Source organism: Cynoglossus semilaevis, chromosome 20, assembly GCF_000523025.1.
Source record: "Cynoglossus semilaevis isolate Cse_v1.0 chromosome 20, Cse_v1.0, whole genome shotgun sequence".
NCBI lineage: Eukaryota > Metazoa > Chordata > Actinopteri > Pleuronectiformes > Cynoglossidae > Cynoglossus > Cynoglossus semilaevis.
In genome coordinates, this window is record NC_024326.1 from 4,135,661 (window position 1) to 4,162,190 (window position 26,530).

Here is a 26,530-nt window from a genome sequence, read left to right on the forward strand (position 1 = left end):
CCTCTTGTAGCCAAACTTCTTCTTTTTGTGGTCGAGAAAATGACCAAAGTCTATGTGGAACAGCTGTGAATGAAGACAAAGATGTATTCAGTACTGGACTGAAGATGTGCAAGACAAAAAAATAAATCAATTAGCAGATGAATGAGACAGACAAGATGTCAAATGTGATCCGTACCTGTCCATCATCTTTGACCATTATGTTGCTGTTGTGTCTGTCCCCTATCCCCAGGATAAATGTGGCTACACAGTAGCCTGCACATGAACGTGTGAACAGATCTATGGCCTGATCATACCTGTAAAAAAAAATAAGAGAAAATAGAAAACATTTTAGTCTCACACACTTGATAACCGTGTGTAAAAAAAAAAAAAAGAAAAACCACCCAGTGACACCCTCTGTGAGCTGTCGCAGAGGAGATGCTGCACATCGCTGTGAAGGAGCTGTCGCAGAGGAGATGCTGCACACCGCCGTTCGTGACACTTACATTTCTCCCTTGTTCTTGTCTTTAAGCCACTGATGCAGTGTGTGACTGTTGAACTGCAGCGCCCCCTTCAGGCCCCCTTTACACTGAATCTGCATGATGGTGTGAGAGTTCCTCACCACCTCGATCAAGCCCACGCAGTCGCCAATTGAGAGGCAGCCGTAGGGCAGCATTCTGTGACAGGGAGCATAAACATTGATGATGTTGAGGATAACACCCCGCAGGTGACTGACAGGGCACTGCCTCCGGGCTTCGTTCAAGCACAGAATGTAGAACATGAAAAGGACGAGCGTCATTAATGACTACCTGCATCATCACTGTCACGGTGAAGACAGGTGCCTTACCTGAGATCAAGGCCTTGGTTCTGCCAGATGTTCTCCATTATCCTAATGATCTGCAGCGTCAGCATGTCCTGCCTAAGATCTGCGGGGGCGGAAAAGAGAAGAGGGAGTTGGGAAAACAGCGTGGCGAACGTTACCTGCTTAGCCGCTCTTTGATCAACGTCTAAGAAGTATTGTGCTGCAGTGGTGTCAAAGTCCGTTTGGTTCACGGACGGTGCAACGAGCGGCTGCGGCAAAATGAGGTTTAAAATAACATTTCTATGTTTTCTATGAACTCTGCGTAAAAGAGCGCAGAAGAGGCTGTTGTTGTTGCACCATGATATGCCCTGCAGGCTAAGGCTGAAATTTACTGCAATGCTCAGCAAGAGCATTTTCAACTCTGTATGTATGAGAGACATTAAAAGACAAGGATAGAGAGTAAATAGAGAAGCTGAGAGCGAGAGAGGGAGAGGGAGGGAGAGAGCCAATCAGAGTCAAAAAATAGAAACTAAACTCACCATCTCCATTCTTGAAGATGATTTCATTGTTCTGGAAGAGCAGCTCCGACATCATGTCTGGATTTTCCCAGTTAAGCCATAGCTCTAAGAAATATTTAAGTGCCATTCCTCGAGGCTGAAACAGACAGTAGGACAAAAACAATTATACACTTTAATATTATTATTATTGTATTATTATTGTTTATGACATATATATGTGTATATGACATATATATACACATATGTATATATATACATATACACATACATATATACATATATATACAATAATAATCATGATTATTCCAGAGCTACTCCGTGATTGGTCAGTGCAAAGGTTTAAATTTTTGACAGCCCTAATATAAATTCTTCTGCCTGACCAGAAAGACAGACGTAACACCTGCTGACAAAATAAATATTAAATGACACCCAGTTGAGACGAGGCAGTGAGATAAGAGAGTGCTGACGTACCGCAGGTTTCCCAGCTGATGAGCAGGATTCAGCGGGGAGGTGAAGCTTTGGAGTGCATCCATGTAGTCGGGCCTTCTCATCTGCTCCACCAGAAACTTCATTTGAACCTGAGAGGAGATAAGACGGCAGAATGAATCAGCGTTTCCAATTAACAGCCTCGCCTGTGGCCGCTCGCACATTCGTTTTATTTATAGCCGTATGTTGTAACAAATGCATTTTTTTTTTTACACAACACACACGTTTAAGATCTCTGATGTTTTTCCATCATGCTGGGCAGGCTTGGTGCAGCCTCACCCCTGCAGATACACAACAGGCAGAATTGCTTTCTGAAGCTAACGCAGCATCACTTATTTAAAAGCTGCGGCCAGGAGTAGCAGTGAATTTTTTTTTTTTTTTAACACCACTGGCTACATAATAAAGGAAAGGGCAGAGTGGATTGAAACTGGTACCAAAGAGACATTGGCTAAAATGGACAAATGATGAACTTACATTCTCCCAGAAATAAATGATGTAAGAGGGAGGGAGTTGTTTTTAATCCAATGGATCCAATTAAGCTAAGTCACTAGAAAAATTATTTTTAATTATCGTACAACAAAACTGAGCAGAAAACTAAAGATTTATAGATAGATTTGAATTGAAAACATAAATTCAGTACCCATCTCATCTTGAAAAAAATTAAAATATTAAACAATGGTCCATGTCGTAAAACTAAAAAAAAAAAATCCTGTGGTTTATTCTGGCAAGGATTACATCATTGTGCTTCCGCTGCAAAATATGAAAGTGACGAAGGAAAATATGTCAGTGGATATCTTGTGCTCCCGTCAGTCTGCGTGGAGGTTGATGAAGTCTAACAAGTACTGCAGAGTGATTTATTCAGGGAGTTAATGTTGTTTAAACACACTTCCGCCCACTCAAAGGTCAGTTCAGATCCAGCATTTGATTGAAGCTTATGTTAAGAACAAACCCACACTGACAGCTGCTAGGGCTGTCAGTGTCAAGTTTGTTTTATCATTAAAAAGAGTTCTAAAAAATCATTGTGTCTACATTATAAAAACCTTTTTTTTTCTACCTTCTCTGCCCTTGTTTTATGAGTACATCCTGGTTTAATTTCCTCATCTGTTTTGATTCACCAGTGCCATCCCTGCTCCTCTCCGCCTTGAGCGGCTGAAAGAACCTAATCAGGTCTTCAGAAGGAGCCGTTAAATGGTAAGTGAGGACCGCGTCCATTCAACCTTTTCTGATGAAAGCCCTCGACACAGACGTCCGTCCGTTCACTCCCTCACTGTGCACTTCTCTCACTCACTTTTCATAGCTGCTCATACACTGCTGCCAGGAGGAACTTGGAGTTGAATTTCTGGACCAAAAAACTTTGGTCGGAGACAAGAATTGCAATCAAGTAGAAACGGCTCCCAAGTGCTGGGTAGCAAGAGGAAAAAAAGTTGAATTTTTCTGTTATTTTTTTTTTTTTTGTGGTTCCTAAAAGCTGATGAATATAATTATTGCAAACAAAAGGTTAGGTGGTGTTTTTTTACTTTACTTAATTTACTTAACTATTTTTCTTTTTCCATATTGCAAACAAAAGGTTAGGTGGTGTTTAGATTTACTTAACTATTTTTCTTTTTCAAGTATTTAATAAAAATGGTTTTAAAAAACATGTCTAGTCTTCCTGGACCATCTGGGGTCATTTTATTGATGAATTTAAATGCATACAATTTAATTCAGATTTTAGCCCTTTGGACCTGAGAATCAGAAGATTGAAAATTGAGTGACTTAAAAGTGTAGGATAGATATATTTGCCAATAGTCAGGGATCAACTCTCCCAAATCTTTTGGTGTTTGATCTGCAGCCATGCAGATGTAGTCATCAACCTGAAGTGTTTACCTCCATTGATGCCAGCTTTTTATTCACAGTGGACAATAAAATAAGGCCTCTATCAGCATCACTGAATCTATCAAACAGGATTGACCTGAACTTCCTCCCATATATTACATATTTCAAATATATAAGACCTAGAGGACCTTTGTTGCAGGATAATAGTTTCTTCTTGCAAAGTATAGATAAAATATATTTAGCTCTAGGGAAACTGAAGGCAACTGTCCACACTTTTATCACTCCACTTTACGGTTGCACCTGTGAGGCCAGATTGCCCAGATGTTGTCAGGATTAAACTCAACAATTCGGTGGATCACCGTTAACAGTGAGCGGCTGTTAAATTACCTTCTGCGCCTCATCTTTTTTCTCCTGTTTGAGCAGTTCAGTGAGATTGATGAGTTTCTCCATGGCCTCCACCTGTCTGCTCAGGTGTTTCAGATACATGCCACAGGCCCTGCAGTAGGACTCCAGCAACAGGCCGAACCGCTGGCTCACTGTCTTGTTGTGCATCTCTGACCTGTAGGCACAGAAGAGGGGGAAAAAAAAACCAAAACAAAACAGAGGAAGTTTAAGACCAGATGGGAAAAAGAAGACACATTTAATTACAAGACATATGGCACAAAGGAACTAACAACATTTAAAAAGTTTCTCTAGGCAAAAAAACTTACTTAAGATGCCAGAAGAAGAAATGTCCTATCCTCTGATTGGTTAATGCCTTTTTTAGCAGGAAGCGCGCAAGAGGGTTATCGAGGTACTGCTCATACTTCAGAACCTGGACATGGTGAAAAAAATGACATATCTAAGATTGGAATTTAAAAAACAAAAACAAAAAAAAACATCGACTTTCTTTCACTTAAATCAGCTGGAAATCACAGGGACGACAGTTAAAGATGAAAACACCTGAACTAGCTGAATGAGGTACTGAGAAAGTTTGTCATCCGTAAGATATTTCTCAAGGCACTTCACGGCAAACTCTCTGATCATGGGATCGGGGAAGTTACAGTCCAGCAACTCCATGGCTTGTTCAGGCCTGATAGCTGGCCAGTCCTTCAGAAGGCAATACATCTGGAATGCAAAAAATGAAATCTCTTTAGTACAAAGCAGCTGAGTAACTGAGTAACTCTTCGTTCTGAGGTAAAGCATCATCGAGAGAAACCCGAGCTCACCTGTGCAACCTCATCTCTGGAGTTCCATTTCACAGCGAGGAGGATCTTTGGGAGTATCTCTGGCATGTTCAGACAGTCTTGTCTAAAAAAAAAGTGAGGGGAAACGAGACAACAAATTAGAGCTTGGTTAAGTCTGCTCAACTATATTTAAAAAAAAAACGTTATCACCATTATTTTATTCGCAAATAAATTGGGCCGAAAAGTAGTAAAGTATTAAAGAGTATATTTTGACAGAGCAGTGTGTCAAAATAATTTCAATAATAATTGTTAAAGCCAAGTGTCTGTCACGGTTCTCCTGTGTTCATTAAAACACGACAGGTTTCCACAGTTAAAGCCTTTGGCTAAACATCTGTATTTGTCCAAATGTGTTAGTGATATTTCTTCCTGTTTATCCAACCTTCCCTTAGTGTACTGCTGTGTTTGTTTATCGATCTGCGCCCCAACACATAATATTGATTGTGGTCTGTGTGCTGAATAATAGAGTGAGCTGCAAATAAACAGCTAAGTCACTGTAAACATCCGACTCGAGCGGAGTCCTCAAACGCTTCAAACACCTTAAATGATTCATCGCACTTTTACCTGCGCCTCCAAAGAAAGTCTTTTTCCTGCTCAGTGATTTCAGACAGCGGGTCTCTGTTGCACACCTGCCGTAGCTGGTCGTTGTCGCCGTCAGTCAGCGGGTTGTCACGTGCCAGCCTGTTACTCTGCGGAAACCATTTAGAACAAAAACATGTGTACATGCATTGGTTTTTGTATTGCTTTACAGCAGTTAGCTCAACCCAGGTTGTTTAAATATGCTAGTACCGTTAACCCGAATTGAATCAAAATGGACTTATTTGTTGCTGTGAGTACTATGTGGGCATAGGCAGAAACAAAAACGCCTGTCATCTCACCAAACCCGTGTGGCAGTAATTGAAGCCAAGTTCTCTTGATATGTTCCAGTTGGCGTGACCTTCAATGGTGGTCATGTCCGGAAACTTGACAGGACAACTGAAATGGTCGAACTCCAGCTCCAGACATGGGGTTTCCTACAGGTCCAGAAGGTCAGAGGGGACAAAGCTCATTCACGGGAATTCTTTTTATGTGGTTAAACTTGGAGCTTCATGCAAACATCCACGGCTCTTTCTGTTTTCTCTCTTTTTCCTGACACAATAAGCATTTCAACCTCGTATTTCAAATCTAAATTTCAAAACAGACTTTGGTATAATTACAGTCCTTTATGTTGATCACCATAACCCCAAGATCATTCCATCTCATCTAGATTGGCTCGACTGACTCCTGGGAATAACTCTGGCTACAGCAGTACCACACGCCGCTGACCTTGTTGGGGTTGGAGCCCGTGACTCCAATGGGGTTGAGGAGATCCTCCAGGCCGTGAGGGACGGGCCACAGGTTCAGAGCCATCTTTCCGGCCACAAGAGTGTGTGTATAGTCAAACAGGTTGATGTTGCCCCAGGCCAGTGGACAATGCTCCTGGAGGGAAACACAAACAGGTTGACAGAAATCAAAATTCGCTTACTGTCATCTTAACCTGAAAGAGAGAAAGAGAGGAGAGGAGAGGATCTGTCTTCAACTTCACTCACTCTGCCTCTGTCCCTCTCTCAACCCGCTCAGCCCACACCCCTCACGCTGAGCAAGACGCCGGCAATTTACAAAAGAAAAGGAAACCTCAGTCTTGCATCATGGTTATTTGTCAGTGATTTCGGGTTTATGGCGTCAGAAGAGCGGCAATTGGATTTTTCTGTCAGGAATCCTGGAAACCAGTTCAAACTCAGAGTCGTCTGTCACTTCCAATAGCGTCATAAAGGTGGGATGTGTGGAGTTAGTGCGAGACGAGCGGAAGTCAGAGGCAGAGGAAGTTAAGTGTCGGTGTGATTCACGGCAGAGACAGGAGCTCTGTTTAGTTTTTCTTCTTTTATTTGTTAAAATAAAACATCTTTAGTTTGTTTACCGTTAACTTTTTTACTCCCAAAATATATAATAATATAATTGATGTTTTTGTATGGGGAAAATCACATGATTTAAGCAAAATTTGATTTTATTTAAGTGTATTTCAATTAAATATATACTGTATATTTACCATTGAAAACTTTGGTAATTTGGAATATGTGGATTTATCTTTTGTTACAATACAGATTGTAAGGAAAACTATCATATCATCTATACAGATATGACAAAAAGATATTAAATATATATTTTCTCAAATATATATATATATATTTCCATGTACAGTGATTGCTCACCTCTTTTGCTCCCTTCCTGCCCTTCACGGAGCAGATGGAGAGGCAGAGTCGTGCAGCGCGGGGGATGTCTGGAATGTACATGTCGTAGTTGAGCCACTCGTTCCACCTGTGAACAAACACAGAGACAACGATGACCATAATCCATACCAGTTATTGGTGCACAACACAGGGGGGGAAAACTAGAGAGTACAGCTACAAACTTCACTGGGTCCTACCGGGGATTCGAACAGGGAACTCTCTGGGTGTTGACGTTATCACACAACTGCTCTCCACCGTGGTATATACCTGTCCTGACGTAGATCTAGGTCGGTCGGAAATGGAAAACAAATTGATTTATGCATAATTATGGTAACAATTCGGGCATTTTATATTAACAGCGTTTGTGATTGAATACAACAACAGCCATGAGGGTTGTTTTTAATATTAACAGCGTTTGTGATTGAATACAGCAACAGCCATTTTTTTTCACCTTGTCAATGTCTCTGATGTTGACATTTACGTATGTGGCACATAGAATCTTGATCCTCAGCGTTCCGTTTATGGTCCACAGCGGTTTGGTGGCCGTTTCTCCATTCATGTACGGCGTTGCCGTGGATATTCGTCGTGCATATGACGGCATGGTGAAGTTGTCCATCGGCAGCTGAGAGTACAGGCTTTCCTTTGACATCAGCATCAGGTTGGGCATCCGTCCCAGCATTATGCAACTACGCACGTACTGTGAAGACAAAGTGACACTTTGGAGACGTTCACGCTCTCTTGATCGTCAGAGCTGACTAACAATGTACTGAACTTTACTAATCTAGTAATAGCTTCTTGTTACAGTCAGGTCAGTTTGTAATGAATGATAATTTGATGTGAAGTGGATCTACCTATCCTCCTATGATTACCTTGTACTGACTCAGAGGGTATTTCTCCAGTAAGTACTCGTCACAGCCACAAACTTTGAGGATGTATTTCCCCTGATACTCCTGCACACACATCTTCAGCTGCTCCTGGGAGAGCAGCATACTCCGCGTCTTCTTACGGATGGCTTCCGCTATCACCTGCTCCGGCACGTAGTCGTGGTTGATCTTCAGGGTGTATTTCTGTTTGTCATTGCTGGGTGATATAATAACCCATATGACAACAATGATCTGACCTGGAAAAGAGCAAATATCACATTCTCAGATTCACAAAACGGTACTGCAGCTGATGTTGGAATATTTCTCCCACTGACTGGCACGACATCTTACCTTTATCGAGTTTGTTGTAGATGTGTTTGGGAAGTTCAACCGAAGACTCAACATTAGGAGGGTAGACGTACAAAGCTCGACTGTGTGACCCGTTACTGTCTCTGAGGTCAACAGCTTCTTTGCAAACGTTTAAAATGTTCCTTCTGAAGTCCTGCACTTCGGAATCTTTCACCACGTCAAACTCACAAATGGGCATTCCGATGGCAAAACCTGCAAAGACAATGAAAATTAACTGTGAGTCCTGAGATTTCCGTGGCACGTGAAATGAGAACATACTGTGCCTTTGACCAAAAATAAGCAATCATCAGGAGAGGATAAGATCACTAAACACCAACGTTATGTCCTCAGACCTTGTCACGCTAAACTAACACACCTTTAAGACGATAAGACTGCACATTTTCTGAAACTCTTATTTATAAAGCTTCTCTAAGATTCAACTGCCTCCAAATGAAAGCTGCAATTTTGAAAGGGAAGCACAACATACACTCCAGGCTTCCACAATCTGCAACTGAGGTCACATAAAGAACACAACAACCCTTACAAATGTTTCTGTGATGAGTATGTGGCCTTAAAATATGAATTGGTATTACAGAGTGCACAACGTGCACAGAAAGATCTCTAACTCTTTTTTTTATTCTCTGTGACTATAGAGTTCATTGTAAAAGTCTACATTTTTTTTACATTCTACATTATTATTTATTTATTATTATTTGTATGTGCTGCTTTTGTAAAGGAGACACTGAATTTCAGTTGGTACAAAAGGATCCTGTGTAAATGACTTGCATCTTGGGGTTACATATTTTTTTATCTTAATTAACTAGGTGTAACGACGGGCCTTGCATCTTGGGGTTACATATTTTTTTTATCTTAATTAACTAGGTGTTAATTTTGTAATTGCCTAAGATACTGTATATGAAATCGGCATGCATCTGGGGGTAACGGCAAGCCCATCGTTACACTAGGTGTTAATTTTGTAATTGCATAAGTTACTGTATCTCAAATCATACCAATTTCACGGTTGAGGATTTTCTCTTCTCTGTTGCCCACTGGCTCAATAACTTTGAGGAACGCTTGAAAGAGCCTAAGATCACACAGTCTCCGGGTCTCATCATAGAACTCTTCCCGCTCTGCCTCTTGAGTGACACTGACAAAGATGTAGGAGCTCTCCTCTTGCAGCAGATTGTGCAAAGGGTATTTCCTGGCCTCTTTGAAAAGCTCATGCTTGACAGTGATCAGCGTAGCTTCCCGGAGGCACTCCAATGTGAGAATCATGCCATTTGGCAGGAGGCAGTCCACTAGGATGCTGGGGGGCATCAAGTGCATCCCCCATAGTTCTCCCGAGGAGGGCCTGGGAGGCATGATTGTGCCAGCAAATGTTCTTCGTTCGCAGGCTGGTAATTACCAGATGAGCTATGTAAACTCACTGTGAGAGAGAAGGAAACAAATGGGTTAAAAGCTACTGACTTGTGTTCAACAATAATAGCAAAGATCTCAAATATCTATCTAATGGAATAACCAGCAGCCAAAGGAACTTTTTTTTTTTATTTTGTATGGTCTGATTACTCAATACCTTGTGCGCAAAAACCTTCTGCGCAAAATCTTTTTGAATTATGCACTTTACATCTGGACAAGGTAACCTGTGTATCAACCAATCCAGCTACCTATTGTGTTAGTGCACAAGTCTATAGTCTTGTTTTTTATTCTTATTTATTTATTTTATTTTATTTAAGATTTCTACTCAGTAACTTGCATAGAAGTTAAAAATGGCATGAAATATTTCATATACATATATCAATTCATAATGCTGTTTACTTATCTTAAAAAAAACCTCACAAACTTTCAATCACCAGGAAACCATACATAAATAGCAAGCTTATGATTACCAAATATATATATATATATATATACAGATACCCAGGGAAATCTTACTAAGTCCATTGATAATATTTACTTGAATATCAATGATCAGCTGAGTGACTGTTTACCACTGACATTGACTAGCAGCTGCTTAATACAGTGTCCTTTGTCCAAAACACTCATGCAATATATGTATAAAACTTGTCATTTTATTATGATTAAAACGGCATTTTACTAAATTGTTGACGTGCTGCAAGATGCACAGTTACTATATCGCCTTGCCCTGGTGGTTTAATCGGCCACTTTGACAGATGTAACAAATTTAGAAGAATACACAAGAAAATATGTTTTGTTTTTTCCAAATGTAAGACAATAGAGGCACATAAACTGTTAGAGGAAAACAACACATATTCAGTGTGACCTTAAGCAAACAGGTGGTAACTACTGTAAAGTGAAATTAATTTGAGAAATATGTCAACAAACTCGTTGGCTAACAACTTACACCCACGCTGACTTTGGTGTGGCTACAGCTTAGCTTCTGGCCTGTCATTTGGGCAAGTTTCACTGCTAACGATGCTAATGCGATTTGCTGTTGTTTTGGCGGTAGCCAGCTAGCTCGCGATGCTAACCATGATCATTGGACAGATCAATGTCATTTTACAATTAAAAACGCGACTCGCTTACATGGTCCAATTAGTGTAACATTACAAGCTTAAAAACAAATATGAATCCAAGACTTGATTTCTAAAAACGAAGTGATGCTTACTGTTAACAGCAAAAAAACAAAGAACAAAAACAGAAACGAAAAAAACAAATATAGCTACCTGTGTCGGACAGCTAGCGCTACCCGGTTAGCTTTCGTTAGCATCGGCTAGCTTTGGAAGTGCCATCCGTGCCCGTTCTGGAAGTCTCACCACCCAGCGGTCATAGTTGCTCTGAGTGGTATATAAACGGCGTTGCTTCTATGAATAAAACAAGCCCCTAGCTCCCACAAATGCTGTTAATAAAGTCTGGTGAAATAAGTAAATAATACTTTGTAATGTTCTTCATCGTGTCTCCAAAAAGTAGACTCCAGTGTTCGGTATTAGCGCGTTAGCTGCATGCAGTTAGCCTGTTCTACGAATGCTAACAGGCTCATCACTGACGCTGGTGATGGGTTGCCAGATTGGTTGATTTTCCGGAACAGATAATTGCGCAAGGAATTAGTGTAGGAGACGTGTGTAAAACTACTGAATACTAATAAACAACTTCATAAACATGTTTTTCTTGAGATTCCAGCTATAGATATTACATTAAGGTAACACATAACCGACAAGTTATTGTCTTAGTATGAGAACACAGACATTAGACTGTAGCAGAGCAGTTGTTTTCATCTTACTAACAATCATGTGTGGAGGCCTCAGTGGATAATCCTATAGGATAAAAGTTTACCTTTTTTACTTGGATTTAAAGTTTTTTTTAAAAAAAGACAAACTCTGTTTAATTGCACAGTTTTTGGTCATATCCCATCAGAAATAATAAATCACCAAAACATTTCAAAAAGTACCACAAACCTTCTTCAATCATACAATAGTAATTTCACTAATACAAATGTACTTTTTCTAACTATCAGCATCAACATTTTGCAGGGCAATTTGTGCAGTATTATTTAAGGCTGATTTGCACTTTTGGCAATCTTCACATTTACATCTACCTTTTATTTTAGCTGGCCTAAGTATCTGACATTCATTTGCAAATTGAAGACAGTGTTGTGGTAATTGTTGTATTACATTTAGCTATTGCTTTTTTAGCATGACCTTTACTTTATTTATTTATTTATTTATTTTACAAATTTCTTATGCAAATAAAAATCATTTAATTCTTTTCCTGGAAAATCTGACCAAACTTTACCCATTCCCGAGCTAAACCTTAGCTTGTCTAAATATGAGTTATTTTCTTTTGGATTAGATCTGTGTATATAGCTATATTTGGCAATGTATTTATGTTTAAAAAAATTTATTTTAAGGCCAAACATTTTTAATTGTGTTAGAATATCTACATGGCTACCTTTCCTGCATTTATTTCAAGCTATTTGAGCACTGTTGGCTATTCCTTAGAGCTGGGTTTGCCCTGTCAAATATACACACTGATAACATCATATCAATATCAACAAGTTCTTTTCTTCAATGCACTGTACAAAAGATAACAGGTTAAATACAAACTCTTGTTAACACACTATCAGTTCATTTTATAAAACCTTAAACCCCTACAAGAACCAATACATCTGTTCACGTGTCCCAGAACAACATTTAAGACATTTGTAAACAGTCACATCCTCTTCGTCTGTCGTCGGTAGCTGGCCAGCCAATTGTTCCAGCTGTAGCGACGTCAGAAAACATTTTGCAGAGATCACAGTAAAGCTGTCGAGTTTGGAAAAATACCTGTCCATTCCATCTGTCCACCACCGAACCAACACAGGTTAGGCTGGAGAACGCAGTTCACCTCTTGATCTTCCCTATTTCTTCACACAGCCTGGAGAGGTACTGCGTGAGCTTCACCATCACGATGATGAGGGCCCCTCCCGTGATCATGCAGGAAGGCCAGAGCAACGAGTGGAGGACCACGCGTTGGTCATATAGCCGGGTCAGGAGAACAGCCTCGTGCTGCTGGCTGGGGTCATAATAACACTGGATCTGCTGGTTTACTTTTAGATGCTCCGAGATGTTCATGATCATAGTGTGCATTACCGTGCTGTCCTTCTGGCACCTGGGCACGTAAAAACACTGAGAGGAAAACAGTAATGTTATTTTTTACATACACGTGTCCAAATGCCTTACAAACACAATTTCTTATTAATCCCTCATTAATCAATCTATATATATATCTAATCTCCTCATTAATCTATCTATATATATATATATCTAATATATATAAATACTATTTTGTATTTAATATTTATAATTTAAATAAACGTCTATGTAAGATTTTCTAACAGTTTTAAATCATTAAACTAAACGGTCTAAAAATGGAAGTTATACTGACCCTATCTACAAACAATTTCTGCCCAGAGAGACCTGGTCCAACTGGTCCAACATTAACCAGGCAAACATGGGACGGCTTCGGCCAACATTTGAACGGTTCAGTAAATCCTTGTATTTTCCCGGCAGCGCGTAACTCACTTCAGAGCTGGCGTCCTGCGTCTCCTCGTTGTGAGATAGCCGACAGAGGCGGCCCGTGTTGTTGACGCTCACATAGACCTGCAGACAAGGGTATTTGGAGATTCTCCAGCAGTCTGAGCCACAGTTGTATGTACAGTTCATGTCTGCTGTGACCGTGGCGTTGTGCACGACACAAACACTCTCCTCTGTCCAAACACTGCGTGGTAATATAATAGAAGTCCGTATTAAATAAAAAACAACAACAACAACAACAACAACAACACAACTTTTGGCCGGGCTCATAGACTGAAATCAACTCTGTTTGAGCTGCAATTTGTGCCTGGAAACGTGGCCTCATAAAGCATTTATTTATAGCAATTTTCAGCCTGAGAGGGCCCTGCAGCAGTTTGTCAACAAGCACAGCTGATGAATAAAACATGTTAGAAAAAGTAACTGCACTGTAATGTCTTAAAAATGGAATGCAGACGTACCTGTCTGCGTAGGAGCGTAATATAGTTATCCCCAGCACAAAGTACATCATGACAGACGCCAGGATCATCCCAAGACCGAGGAGAATGGCTCGATCCTCACCGGGCTTTAGAGCTGTTACTGTCTTCTTCTTGTCCAATAAATCGACCTCACGGAACTTCTGGTAGATTGACCTATTGCTGTAAAAAAAACAAAACAACAAACAAACTGAAAAGATCACTATGCACTGCAGAGCTGATAGAAAAATGGAAAGGCTATGCAAATCACATGACGGAATCATTCATCCTGAAATGGTATAAACTTGTTACCCCCGTTCATTCCCTCTGGCTGACCCGCCTGCGTTTTTGGCACCTGCCACGAAGAACATCCTTCCGTGTGATCGACGACCAACTGTGCTCACTGAAGCTGAACAGAAGGACTGTTGAAAAGACCTGTGGAGGATCAAGAGGCAGTTTTATATTTAGCTGTCATGCAACACAGGGATTGTCACATTGAAATTAACTTTTACTGTCGGGATCTAACTCACAACAAGAGATCATACCGTACCTTTGGTGCATGTTCACTGTCAAAGTCGATTCTTTATATTTGCAGTTGTATAGAGTTAAGCGCGTCTCAACCAACCCGAGCTGCTCAGCGGAAAATATAGAACCACAACAGTGGGCTACAACAGGAGGCGCTCCTGATATGAGGGCCTTCCCCAGGTAAACATCTCATTTTAAACACAAAGAAAGTGAACAAAAGGGGTAACAACAAGATGACAGATAGCCGTAGATGGAAGATTTCAATGCTTATACTGTGAAAAAAAAAACAACAAAAAAAAAAAACCCTAGCCACTATTTCCTGAACTTTTCAGCTGTCAACACAAAGTAATTGGTCCCTCTCCCAACACGAAAACAAAACCTCGCCTCGGTGCCTCCTCTTGACATCTCTACAGGACATGCCATTTGCAACACACACAAAAATAAAAAAAAAACCACAGTATTACTCACACACAGCCTTCAGTTCCACAAACGGCATTAGCCTCGATTCAGATGCAAATCAATGTGAAGCCGAGACAATATGAGTTATTGCTTTTGGGTCTGCCAGGAGCCAGCGTCAGGGGGAGGGTCGATACAAACCCACTCCTGGAATTGCCAGGCATTTATTCACAATCACATCTTAAACAAACGTGTTTACATGCTGGTGTTATAAACCGTGTGGGCTTTTTCTGCCGCTGTCAGAGCCATGATGTCACTGCAGTGAGCAAATCAAGCCTGTGCTGATAAGAAATTGACACAGCTCATCTTGGTAGGGATGTCCGATGTGTCGATGTTGTCCGAACACTTCATTTCCAATTCTGATATAGGTCTGGTAATATTTATTTATTTATCTGTACAAACCACTGTATGAGTATGGGATTAATTAAATGAGCTGCAATGCTGCCATCTAGTGACTTTCAGTTTAATATACAGCCGTTTATCCCCAATATTATTTTTAAGGCACACATCATTTGGTGAAACCCAGACATTGCCTTATCGGGTTTTCATTACGAGGGAAAACTGATAACGATTCTTACATTATTACATAATTATGCTAATATCGGGCATCCCTACTTTTTGTTTCTCAGCTCTTACTCAAATTTAAATGTCTCAGTTAGAGGCCACATATAGTGGTTCGAACCTTCAGGCCTTTTGGTTTCATTTCTTCGGACTATTTTAGCTATTTCTGGACAAACAGCAAATTTTCACCTTTACTTTTTGTCATTTAGAAATAGAAACGCTTATTATTGCAATCCCTAAATGGAAAAAAAGCACGTTCTAGTCCAAAATTGTTGTTTTCCTTTATCAACATTGCTATTTTTTCTAAAAAAAAAGATTGAAAAAGACATGTAATATGACAAAAGGATGTCATATTACATCCCCAGCAGTTTTGCTGCTTTCATGGCTTTCCCTAAAAACCTGTATGCAGAGCCCACGTACAGTACAACACAGAGAGAGACACACTTACGTGACTTTAGGCCCTCGCTCGGAAAACTTTCCAACTTTTCTCCTGAGTTAAAACATGCTGACGTTTGGGCCCCAAGTGCTTCAAGTTCCACACATGACTGTATTGATTTCAGCTAAACATGGAGGCACACTTTCAGAAACTCCACTTCAACACGTGGGTTGCGGTTCACAGACTCAGACGCGAGCAAAATAGAGTTCAAAGGATTGCTAAAGTTGTAAATACGGCGGTGCGCTGAGCGTCACGCTTTCAGGAGGTCAGCCCCGACGGCAGCAGGTGACTTACTACCTGTTAACTTTGAGTCTGTCTGCAGTGATATATGCAGCATGCGGTCTCGCTCAGATTTTGTGGCACATTCCAGGCGAGCCTCGGCGGACAGAAGCAAATTGATTTAATGAAAGAGCCTAAAAACATTCTGTGGATATTCGTCATGTTCTACAGATGCCTCAATGAAGAAAAAGAAAAATTAAAAATATTTTTTAAAAAAGCATTTTAATTTTTAAAAGGCTATCTGCAGAATGACAGATTTTTTTGTAGCATTTTATGGCTACCATCCTGTAATGCTAGCTTTGGTAAGCAACAAGCGGTAAGCTGCTGTCTCTAATCTGTAAATTGCTTCAGCATTTAACAGCTATCTGCCACAGCAGCTCATGTTACCAACGATGAGGACCTACAGCAGGCAGCAGTCATGTTCTGATCAACTCAAAGTTTTTTCTTTCTTACCTAATATTTGTGTACATTTGAAATATTTTGTCTCTCAGTGCTTACTATTTTGTTTTATTTTGTTTGATTAAATCTGGCTAGATTTTTTTTCCTTCATGCTATGTGTTTGATTTGATTTGATTTTTATTTTTTTTTTGTAGAGACTACCTTGAGCTGTTAGAGCACTGGTATTTCATCCTGTTGCTATTACCTAAGTACGTTGATGATGAATGTGTCTCAGGATGTATTTTCAGTCCCGTCCTACCGGGAATAATTGCCTCTCTGTCAGATGACTTAAGAAAAGTCTCCATGCTCCACTGCACGGCACCACACACGTGGGTACGTTATTACAAAAGATTAAAAAGGTGCAGGATTAGCTGAATAAACTGCATGCCTGCATATTTGTGCATTCATTTGAAAATGTATTAAGCCTCTTTCATACTAGTCACCATCTTGCCGAATAAAAAAAAAAACAGCGTGCGGCTGAATAAATTAATGCATTTAGGATTCATAAGAGTGTGTCGGGGTGAAAAATTACATCCATTAATTTTCTGAAAAAAACGCAGGTTGAAGCTGAATTTGAAGAGTCATAAGTAATTTACTGCGAAAACCACAAATGAGGCATTCCCTGCCAGTGTAAGAAGCAGCCAAAAAAAAAACCTACAAAAAGTCAAACAAGTGGAAGGAGTTTTCAAAGAGGGGGGAAAGGGACAAAAGGACCAGAAATTATGACATAAGAGTGTAAGGAAACCTACAAAGAGTTTGCAAAAAGAGACAGGGTCAAAGGGTCAAGATGTGTCATATCAGTTACCCCCGTCTTAGTTTGTGTTGCAGACATTATGATGTAACGTGCATTCTGTCAGGTCCTACCTCTTGTTGCTGGCTCGTCGTGATAATCCTGCCGTCGGTCCGGGTTAGGGTTAGTCAGCGTCAGTGTCCGCGCCATGGTCTGCTCCCTGAGGGACATCAGCTGGCTAACTTTTTGTTTAAATACTTAGTCAGAGTGGACAGGATGCCTGACATACCTGCGTCGGTAATCTGAGTTCTCGTGACAATGTCGCTGTGCTTAAAACGGTCCTAGTCAACACAATAACATTCTCAGCTGAACCCTCAAATACCTGCCCCTGTTCTGGGCCGTCAACGCTATGTTCGCCTGAGGCCTCGTCGCACTTCCATAAAGGAACAGAGGCCAGGTATTTTTACATCTGAGGTCTGGGTTAGGGTTTGGGACAGCTTTAGAGAATTACTGTCACGCAACTAAGAACAGGAAGTTGGGTTCCGTGTAATTTATCCATCCATTATCGCACACAGGGGTCAACAACGTGGGGCCCCACATGGACTACCTAAGGTGACAGTAGGGTATGTTCCAAAAATAAACCTGGTACTGTTCCACTTGCAATGATTTTCAAATGGGTTCAATGACGATGCTAAGAAGAGTGTCTGCTCTCCGTTTTACTAAGTGTCCTTGAAGTAGCGCTCAGCTTCCAAAAGGTCGCTGACCCCTGGTTTAGCACTGTGCTAAGTCGCGGGAGGCACTGGAGTCAATCCTAGTTGTCAACACTGCGAGTATGAGGTGGTTTTTCTGTTGAAATTTTGATGTTGCACCAGACATAAAAATTCAATTGGGTAAAATAAAAAAAAGTCACAATGACAAATGCAGATATGTGTTGTAATAATGGTGTAGTGCAAAAGTACTAAAATCCAAAAATGTGCAACAAATCCCAGACACAATTAACACTACATTTAGTGTGTGTGTAGTGGGGGAGGTGAGAGGGGAGGGATGGGCACGGGTCCATTTCCAATTCTTGCTGCCTGTGGGAAGAAGCTTTGCAGTATTCTGGCTGACCTGACATGGACTCCTGTACCTTTCCCCTGACGGTGAAGTCTTTTTAAGGGTTTCAGCAGGTTCCTGAGAGAGAGAGAAAAAAAAATGACAGACTTGATGCCATGCCATTGGTATTTTTGGTATTGGTATGATATATTTATGCCATGCCTGAAAAAAAAAACAAAGAAACATCCACAGTGCTGCAGCATTGTCATGAATGTAAAGGAGGAGACAATTCCTCCTACACAATCAAGATGACTATGTTTAATTCAATTCATCAAATGGTTTGAATTCCACCACAGGTGAGTGGAATTAACCAAGGAGAGAGGAGACGGACCGTGTAGGAAAGCTGGGCACAGCACAGGAGTGCACATTATTGTAAAGAAAAATAAAGGCTATAACGCAAAAACGTATCATATTTTTACAGCCCTCCACATGAGCAGTGTGACGTTTTTTCCCCTGAAAAAAAACCAGATGTATACAATCAGATACATGCAGTGCACAGATAATCCAACAGAGGGTAGTAATGCACTCATTACCGGGCCTTCCAGTGACACAACAAGATTGCCATGACTCAGGATTTGGAGGTTTTTGGTGGTTTTCGAAGAAGAACTTTGCCAAGTTTGAAAAGGTTAAGATGAGAAAAACATTAAGCATCAATAGGAATAGTTACTGGGTTGATGCAACGTGAAAATACTTAAAATTTCATCATCTATGTTTTAGTAAAACCTTGTGTCCATTCTGGTGTTCAGTTTCTGATTTCTAAAATTTTCTCCTGCTGTTGCCGCTGTCTGCAGAGCGGGAACTTCTGCAGCTGTTTGGAGGAGAAGTCACTGCCACATCTAAACCCAGTTCTACAGTATTCAGTATGGGAGAACGGAGAGAAGAAGCTCTGGGGCTGCTGCTGCTGCTGCTGCTGGCTGAGGATGCAGGAGACCTGACGAACACAGACAAGGGGGAACCATAAATGTCTGTGTGTTCCTCATGTATGGATTGTCCATCTGACAACAAGGGGGCGATGTGTTATTTCTTTGAAGAAGTGCAGCGGAGGTCTTACCTGAGAGAGCTACGGGCAGAGTTCATCTTGGAGCTGCCCGGAGTGGAGGAAGGGGATGGAAAAGTCAGGTTGGCCTGAAAGGAAATTAAAAAGAACAATTTGGTTGTTAATGTTACCACAAGTTGTAATGTGTGTAGATAATAATGCAGCTATAGTCATTCCACAAATGAAAAGGCAAAAACAGCATCTATCACACATCAGTAAACAAGAAACAGAAAATGAAATAAAGTATATCTAATTTCACCTTTAAATTACATTAGTTTGTTTGTTTTTTTTTTGGAACAGAAGTGCCGTTTCACTGGTCTCAAACCTGCATGAAGTATGTCTCCAGGACTGATCTCAGATCAGGCTTGTCCTCCACGGCCTCGTTCAGCATCTTACAGGTGCTCCTTTTCAATTCTCTGAATTCTCTCAGTTTTATATCTTTTTCTTCGAACGTCTCGCGCTTGGTGTGTCTGGCTGATCGGATCTCTCTGGTCAGCTTCGAGAACTGCAACACAGAGTAGAACTGTGTTCGGGACAAATGTACTTGTATGAACACACGCTTTTCTTTTTTATATATACTGTATATATCTAATATATATTTTGTCTAATATTTCTATAATCTCTCTTCAGGACTGTCTGAAGTTTCAAAACAATTCTTCAAACTCGTCTCAGCTTTGCCTCTCTAACCTAATCATTAAACTGTCCAATCATGTAATTGTTTGGGGTTTTTTTTTTGCTGCCATTCCAAATTTGAAGTTTTCAAAATTCCTCGTATTTTATATACTGGAGATAACCAGTTATTATGAAGCATTCCCTCCTAATATTTTTTAATGACTAAATTTAAATGAGAGTTTACGCTAAAAATCTGAAGATAGGCGACCCCTACTGTTCAGTAAACACTAGGCCCTTGAAGGATCTCATGTTGTGGGATGTGAACCAAGCATTACAGCACTGCTGACGTGAGGAGGATGAACCTTTGAACGTGATAGCAAAGACCGACCTGTTTGGTGGCTCTGTTCGTTTTCTCCAGTTGGGCAGTGATCTCTCTGTTCATTCGACTGATTAATGATTGTTTTTGGTCTCTCTTTTCCTTCTCCACCTGCTCCTCCTGCAGCAGACTCTGTGAAGTACTGTCCATGTCCTGGAAACAACAAGAACGTACAGAAGTTTACACACACACGGTAACTGTCGGTTTAAATACATTTACGACAGTCATATTTAAAGGATGATTCCGTGAATTGAGTGGATGGACGTGGGATACACCTTCACCTTTAAGAGGTGGTTCAAAGTAGAGGGGGAGGACCAACCCTGACCCTATTTATAGCCTCAGTTTCTTATGCTCGAGTGACGGATAATTCCTTTTGGATCAGATGTCTGTTGTGTGTTCCCCAAACGGCCTTTATGACATAGACGTTTTAAAGAAACACATCAATGTAGGCCACATCCAATTAAATTCAAAACATTCTAAAAAAAATCTGGAAAACTCCCTCTACTTCCAAAGCTAGATCCAGACAACCAGCCTGTCTAACGTTCCTCTGGGTACGTCTACGTTCTACAGAGATGGTGTACACGGCTCACCTGTACGTCTCGTCGTAGCTCCTGGATCTGTTTTCGTTTGTATTTGAGCGTCTCTTCAGCTGCTCTCAGCTGCTCCTCTAACCTCAGCTTTTCCTGGTACTCTGGACCTAAACACCAGAAACATCCTCTTACTCTGTGGCCCACATCAGCTTTTTGCTACTGTATGAAGTACATACTTGATTTGTCAACTTTGTTGAGAGAGCTGCGGAATGTTGAGTTGCTGTTGTTGAACAGCAGGATGGTGTTCTCCAGGGCTTTGTTTTCCAGCTCCATCTTGCGTATTTTAGCCTCGAGGATATCTCCTCTTTGCTTGGTCTCAGCTTTTTCCTGAGCAGCCTGGTGACAGCAGCATAACAAACGCCGATCACACCGAGGTCATCACGGCAGGTGAAGGACCAGTGTTTCCAAAAACCCCGCTAACCTTTGCGATATAGTAAGCCTGCGACCTCTCCTCGTCCCCCTCGGGAGCTGCTACGGAAAATGTTACAATTTCAAAACGCTTCTTCGCCATGTTGATCTTGGCCAGCTTCTCATTCAGTTCAGCACTGGAATAAAAGCCACAGAGTGAATCAGTGCTATGAAGGGAATAAAAGCCACAGAGTGAATCAGTGAGTGTATGAACAAAAACAGATGTTGCTTTCATCAGCAACTCATTGCCACTTGTCAGTCATAAAATGACTTGATGCTTTCATCAGCAACTCATTGCCACTTGTTGGGCCTAATTTGGCCCCCGGGCCTTGAGTTTGACACACAGTCTAAAGCATGCAGTTTAGTTTAGTTTTTTTCCTCTTTCCTGACCTGAGCCTCTGCCTCTCCTGGTCAGTAATCTTCAGCCTGTGACTGAGCATCTGTCTGTACATCTGGATCTCCTCCCCTCTCTCCTTCATCACTTTCTGCAGCTCCAGCTTCCTCTTTTCCAAAGACAGCACCGTGTCCGCCTTGTTGTACAGCAGATCTCTGACGCGTCTGACCTCCAGCTTCACCATGTTGTGCTCCACCATGTTGTCCTGAGGTAGAACGCGGAGCACAGAGCGCACCAAAACACCTTCTGTTAGCGAGGAACTGAATGCACTTGAGTGCTGAGCTGGTGACGTGTCACTCACCTGTTTCTTCATCCGGAGTTTCTTCAGCTCCTTGTCGTTTGTATTCCCCAGCTGCATGAGCTCTTCCACTTTTCCAGCCATGTCTCTCTTTTGAGATTCAGACTTCTCCAAATCTTTTTTCAGTAATCTGACGTCATCCTTTAAAAAGAGAGGATGGGAGAAGAATGAAACTAAGGAAGTCCACCTGTCAGTGGTCGATTGTGTCGAACCGTGACACTGACCTCAGACTCCTTCAGCCAGCTGCTCAGCATATGGGCCCACGTCTTCTTCTCTTCCAGAGCTTTGCTCATTTCGGTGATCTTCAAATCAAGGACTTTCTTTTCATCTACCTTCACGTCACCCTGCAGTCGGGCCAGCTTTCTTCTCAGGCAGATGATTTTAGTGTCCTGTTGTGCAGGTGTGAGTGAAAGCAGAAATATGGTGAAGTTAAAAGTGTGAGTGCGGTATTAGACTAAGAGTGGCACAGTGGCACAGTGGAAGCCAGTGGAAGCATGCAGGGCCAAATAACCCAGGGGTCGATGGATTCAAATCATCCTCTGCTAACATTGACTTTGTGGTCGGATAGTGCAGCGGTTTACACCGGCTTTATACTTCTGCCTTACAGACATCTCGTGATCACCATGGACTATCTAAGGTGCCTGTGAGATATAACGGGTTAGGCCACATGGTGCAGGTTGTTAAGACTCATGTCTTAAAAGCATGTTTTTTTTTCCTCACCTGCTCATTAATGGTCATCTGCTGTCGTAACAGCTCCTTCTCCACCTTTCTGATCTGGCTCTTCAGGTTGGTGATGGTGGATTTTCCCCTTAAAATGTGGGCGGTGGAGTTTTTCTCTGTGGTCTTCAGGGTCTGCAGATGTTCTCGACGGCGAAAGACCTCCTCCGTGCAGTCGCGCAACTGTATCTCAAGCTCCTAGGACAGAGCGCAGACCAACTCTGGTTAAAAAAAAAAAGAAGCTTGAATTCACATTTAAGCGGTTTGCATACACAGAGCATGCGTAAAATTCATGATTTGTGAGTTTATAGACTAAATAAACCATGGTAAGATCTGTGGTTTTTACAGTTTGACTTCATACCTTCACTGATAAAGATGAGGATTAAAGATAAGAGACAAAAAGTCATAATGTTTCAAGAAAATATTGGAAAGTTTAGACGCTGTGTTTCAAGGAGGAGACTTGAGAAAAGAAAAGAGTCACAATCAGAAACCTGGAGAATCGTGTGCAGTTGTACTATACTATTGGGATCACAAATAATGTGTGTTTTTTTTCTGGCTCATCAGCCTAATTATCAAGTTGTCCTCCATCCTGTCATTATCCTCCCTGGTTCCAAAAAAGCTAGGGATGTGCCTGACTATTTCCCAAGTGTCATTGTGACAAATGAAGTGTTGGACAGTTCTCTGCTCACACTGATGGCCTGCTCCTCATCATTCAGAAACTGGTCCATCTGTGCAGCTCTCTCCTCCTCGCTCAGTGTGGTCTGAGTTATCGCTTTAAGTTTTTCCTCCAGTGCGGTGTTGTACACCTGAGCCTCAATCAGTCTAGACACACACACACACACAGATGAAAAATCGGAGCATGATCGTGACACACGTTCATGGAAGTCCGGGCAGTTTTTTTTTTTTACTCACTTCTTGTTATTTTCCTGGATCTTTTTCTTTAGTTTGGAAATGTTGGCCGTCACGGACTCCACACCGGAGGTCGCCTTGTCCAGCGTGCCCTTGCAAGTCTCCAGCTGCGACACAAACACGACAAACTTACTACCGCATCGAAGGACCCCCGTTACCTTGACGCGTGGCGTACGGCGTGCGATGCTGACCTCGTCCTGCAGTCGGCCACAGTTGCTCTCCTGCTCCTTCACATCCTGCCTCAGTTTCACAGCCCGCCTTTGGGTGACGCTCATCTCCCTCTCAGTTTCCTTGTTGTTGTTGTCCTGAGTTTGGAGCAGATGCTTCTTCTCTGTGAGGGTGCCGTTCTTCTCTCTAATGCTCTCTTTGAACAAAGCCAGTTGCTGGACGGGGGAAAAAAAAAAAAAAAGAGAGAAAATTGGCAACATTTTGCAGACATTTACAGCACAGGGATTGCAGTGAGTTTTTTTTTTTGTTTTTTGTTTTTTTTTACCAGTGCGCACTGCTGCATCTCAGCATCACACTGCTTCATCTGCTTGATGGTGTTTTCCCACTGGTGAATGAGCTGCTGCGTCTCCAGGTGGGTTTGCTGCAGATTCTCTGTGGTCTTATCCAGAGCAAGCTGTTCAAAGATGTCGGTTAAGACACTGGCTCATATTAACAGCTATATATTAACAGGTCTGATAATTAACACTATTATGTATTTTGTGTGATGTGTAATTTTCAACTCTAAAAATTCAAGTTACATTGCGTTATATTTTTATATATATTTACATATATATATATAACATATTTGATATGTTTTAATTAGGAATATTTTTTGAAAATTATAATGTGACATTTCCTAAATTCTGATAACATTTGATACCTGTGCAGACATGGTCTCAGTCAACTCCTTGTCCAGTGCTTTGCGTTTCTCATGGGCCTCAAGTGTCTTCTTCTCTATAGCCAGAGAGAGTGACTGCAACACAGGAGAGGGGCTGAAGAGCAGAACTGTTTATTTACATATGTATACTGTGTATGTATATATATACATACATATATAACGCAACTACAACAGGTGCTAGTCGTACTGCTGCGGTTCATCTGTTAATCTCTTCCTCCTCACCTTGATCTTCTGCTCGTCTTGCTCAGCGTACTTGATAATAGCCATCGTGTCCTCATCTTTGCGCAAGGACTCCTCCAGAAAGGCATCCATGGTCTCCTGGTCCCAGTCCATCTGCTCCTTGAAGTCCTCTAGCTTCTGCTTGTTCTTGAAGATGTGATTCTGTGATTAGGAGGGAGAAGAAAAAAAAAAAGAATGTTTCAAAAATGATCAGCTACCACTTCCCAGTCAGTACGGGGTAAAGGCTAAACACCTCTAACATGTTTCTCCTCTCTGCCAAGGATCGAAGCTCGTTCTCCATTTTGCCCGTCTCCTGCGCTAGGCGACCTTTCTCCCTCTCTGTCAGGGCAGCAAGGTGTTTCTCCGACTCTTCTTCTCTCTCCTTGGCTCTGCACAGAGCCTGTGTGAAGAAGAATCCAAGGTTACCAAGGTTATAGCCATCAGAAACGTGCATATTCTGACAAACCGACCTCAGTGTTCTCCAGCTCCTTTTTCCCATTTTTGAGAAATTCGCTCATCAACTCCTGTTGTTCCTCGTTGTTTCGGAGCTTGTGATCAAGCGACACCAGCCGGGCCTCTTTCAAACGGATCTGTTGCAAAGGAAGCTGCATTATTTCATTGCACATAATATACATCTCATAATGTCAAACTCCTGTTGATTTCCTGTCAACATCAATGTTTTAAGTTTCCATCTTCCCTGATGTGCACAGCTCAGCACAGTTCAGGAAAGCCAGCATTTCTCGTCCGACATCTTCTCAGGTAAATAGTCTGTATTTTTGATACTGTGAAAAATCTATCCAGCTATTATATTATGACCTTTAACCTTGTCTCTTCAACATATCTGGTCCTCAACGTAGGGGTTAACACTATTTATTTAAAAAAACTGCAGGAAAATTCTGATATTGGGTGCAAGTTCTGAAGAAATATCTTCAAGAAACCAATGCAGTTCACGAAATGCCTTAGAAAACATTTAACATAATAAACCCTAGTGTATGTAATATATATAAATAAATATATATATATATATACATACATACACACACGTTTTTATTGTCTTCATTTATATAAAATTTAATGCGTAACATCAAATGGACACAGTTGAACGGCGCGAAAAATCATGTCATACGACTGTTAGGGTCCTATATGAATTGAACCATCTTTACGTTAGGGATGTGTTGTGTTCAACACTCACCTCTTCTATCAGTGCCGTGTTTTCAGCGTTGGTTTTGGGCAGAGCGAAGCGCTCGTCCCAGTCCATCTCTGCCGGTGCGGTGCTGGAGATGTTCGACATGATGTCCTAGTTTTAGAAACAGAGAGACAATATTTTCCCGGTCGACGTTCTGCAGGGTCGCTGTGAATTTGTTGACGGACTGTGTCGCCCTGAGCAACAGCACTCGTGCTATTTGAAACTTTGTCCACAAGAGGGCACCAATAAACCGTGCACAAGAACTCGCGCTACTGTGAACAAAATTAAAATAATTAAAGAGAAACTTTTATTACCTTCCGCGAGCCATTCGTCCGTTTAATTTGAAATATACTAAAAAAAAAGAAGAAGAAAAAGTGCACATTTCTACCACAACTTCTGTGAACGGCAACTATGTTGTCTTAAAAGCTGTCCAAAATTCCTTTTTCCCCAATAAACTACATAATAATTTCCCTTTCGACTCATTATTATAATAATTGTATGTTTGTCTACGAGAATATTCAGGGTTTAAGGGTTTAAGATTTTGTATATCTGAGGCATGTATTTTGTAAAAGCTGCAGAATGTACTGTCCTCAAGGGGGGAATTATTTAGAAATCTGTTT

The 26,530-nt window shown here is 41.2% G+C and overlaps 3 protein-coding genes across 5 annotated transcripts in view; all 3 read right to left on the reverse strand.

Annotated features, from left to right (window-relative positions):
• The window catches only part of LOC103396148 (phosphatidylinositol 4,5-bisphosphate 3-kinase catalytic subunit alpha isoform-like), a 13,734-nt gene extending 2,488 nt beyond the window's left edge, over positions 1–11,246 (reverse strand). Inside the window, 20 exon segments of the mRNA XM_008334132.3 lie at positions 3–63; positions 176–293; positions 483–653; positions 824–902; positions 1,318–1,432; positions 1,737–1,874; positions 3,985–4,156; positions 4,308–4,411; positions 4,540–4,704; positions 4,806–4,887; positions 5,385–5,509; positions 5,699–5,833; positions 6,126–6,278; positions 7,049–7,154; positions 7,264–7,349; positions 7,518–7,763; positions 7,936–8,186; positions 8,281–8,490; positions 9,288–9,703; positions 10,962–11,246. Coding sequence (XP_008332354.1) covers positions 3–63; positions 176–293; positions 483–653; positions 824–902; positions 1,318–1,432; positions 1,737–1,874; positions 3,985–4,156; positions 4,308–4,411; positions 4,540–4,704; positions 4,806–4,887; positions 5,385–5,509; positions 5,699–5,833; positions 6,126–6,278; positions 7,049–7,154; positions 7,264–7,349; positions 7,518–7,763; positions 7,936–8,186; positions 8,281–8,490; positions 9,288–9,639 — 2,869 coding nt within the window. The 5' untranslated portion in view covers positions 9,640–9,703; positions 10,962–11,246.
• Positions 11,247–11,439: 193 nt separating this feature from the next.
• On the reverse strand, positions 11,440–14,742 carry LOC103396147 (calcium-activated potassium channel subunit beta-2-like). Of its 2 annotated transcripts, XM_008334130.3 has the most exons (4): positions 14,072–14,742; positions 13,766–13,942; positions 13,296–13,491; positions 11,440–12,899 (listed from the first exon to the last, which is right to left on the reverse strand). In XM_008334130.3, the coding sequence occupies exons 1-4, from the start codon at positions 14,128–14,130 to the stop codon at positions 12,615–12,617; spliced, it is 717 nt and encodes a 238-aa protein (XP_008332352.1). In that variant the 5' UTR covers positions 14,131–14,742; the 3' UTR covers positions 11,440–12,614. The 2 variants fall into 2 exon arrangements, with proteins under 2 accessions (XP_008332352.1, XP_024922005.1); XM_025066237.1 differs by having other exon boundaries at positions 13,766–14,122.
• A 1,252-nt stretch (positions 14,743–15,994) lies between these two features.
• On the reverse strand, positions 15,995–26,482 carry ccdc39 (coiled-coil domain 39 molecular ruler complex subunit). 2 transcript variants are annotated; one of them, XM_008334128.3, is made up of 20 exons: positions 25,917–26,482; positions 25,195–25,314; positions 24,978–25,124; positions 24,728–24,886; positions 24,488–24,580; positions 24,113–24,241; positions 23,811–24,002; positions 23,623–23,726; positions 23,400–23,532; positions 22,714–22,908; positions 22,218–22,382; positions 21,997–22,134; positions 21,692–21,900; positions 21,315–21,438; positions 21,070–21,229; positions 20,894–21,000; positions 20,316–20,456; positions 19,641–19,820; positions 19,331–19,404; positions 15,995–19,210 (listed from the first exon to the last, which is right to left on the reverse strand). In XM_008334128.3, the coding sequence occupies exons 1-20, from the start codon at positions 26,013–26,015 to the stop codon at positions 19,036–19,038; spliced, it is 2,844 nt and encodes a 947-aa protein (XP_008332350.1). In that variant the 5' UTR covers positions 26,016–26,482; the 3' UTR covers positions 15,995–19,035. The 2 variants fall into 2 exon arrangements, with proteins under 2 accessions (XP_008332350.1, XP_016897759.1); XM_017042270.2 differs by having other exon boundaries at positions 23,623–24,002.
• Between the last annotated feature and the right edge of the window lie 48 nt (positions 26,483–26,530).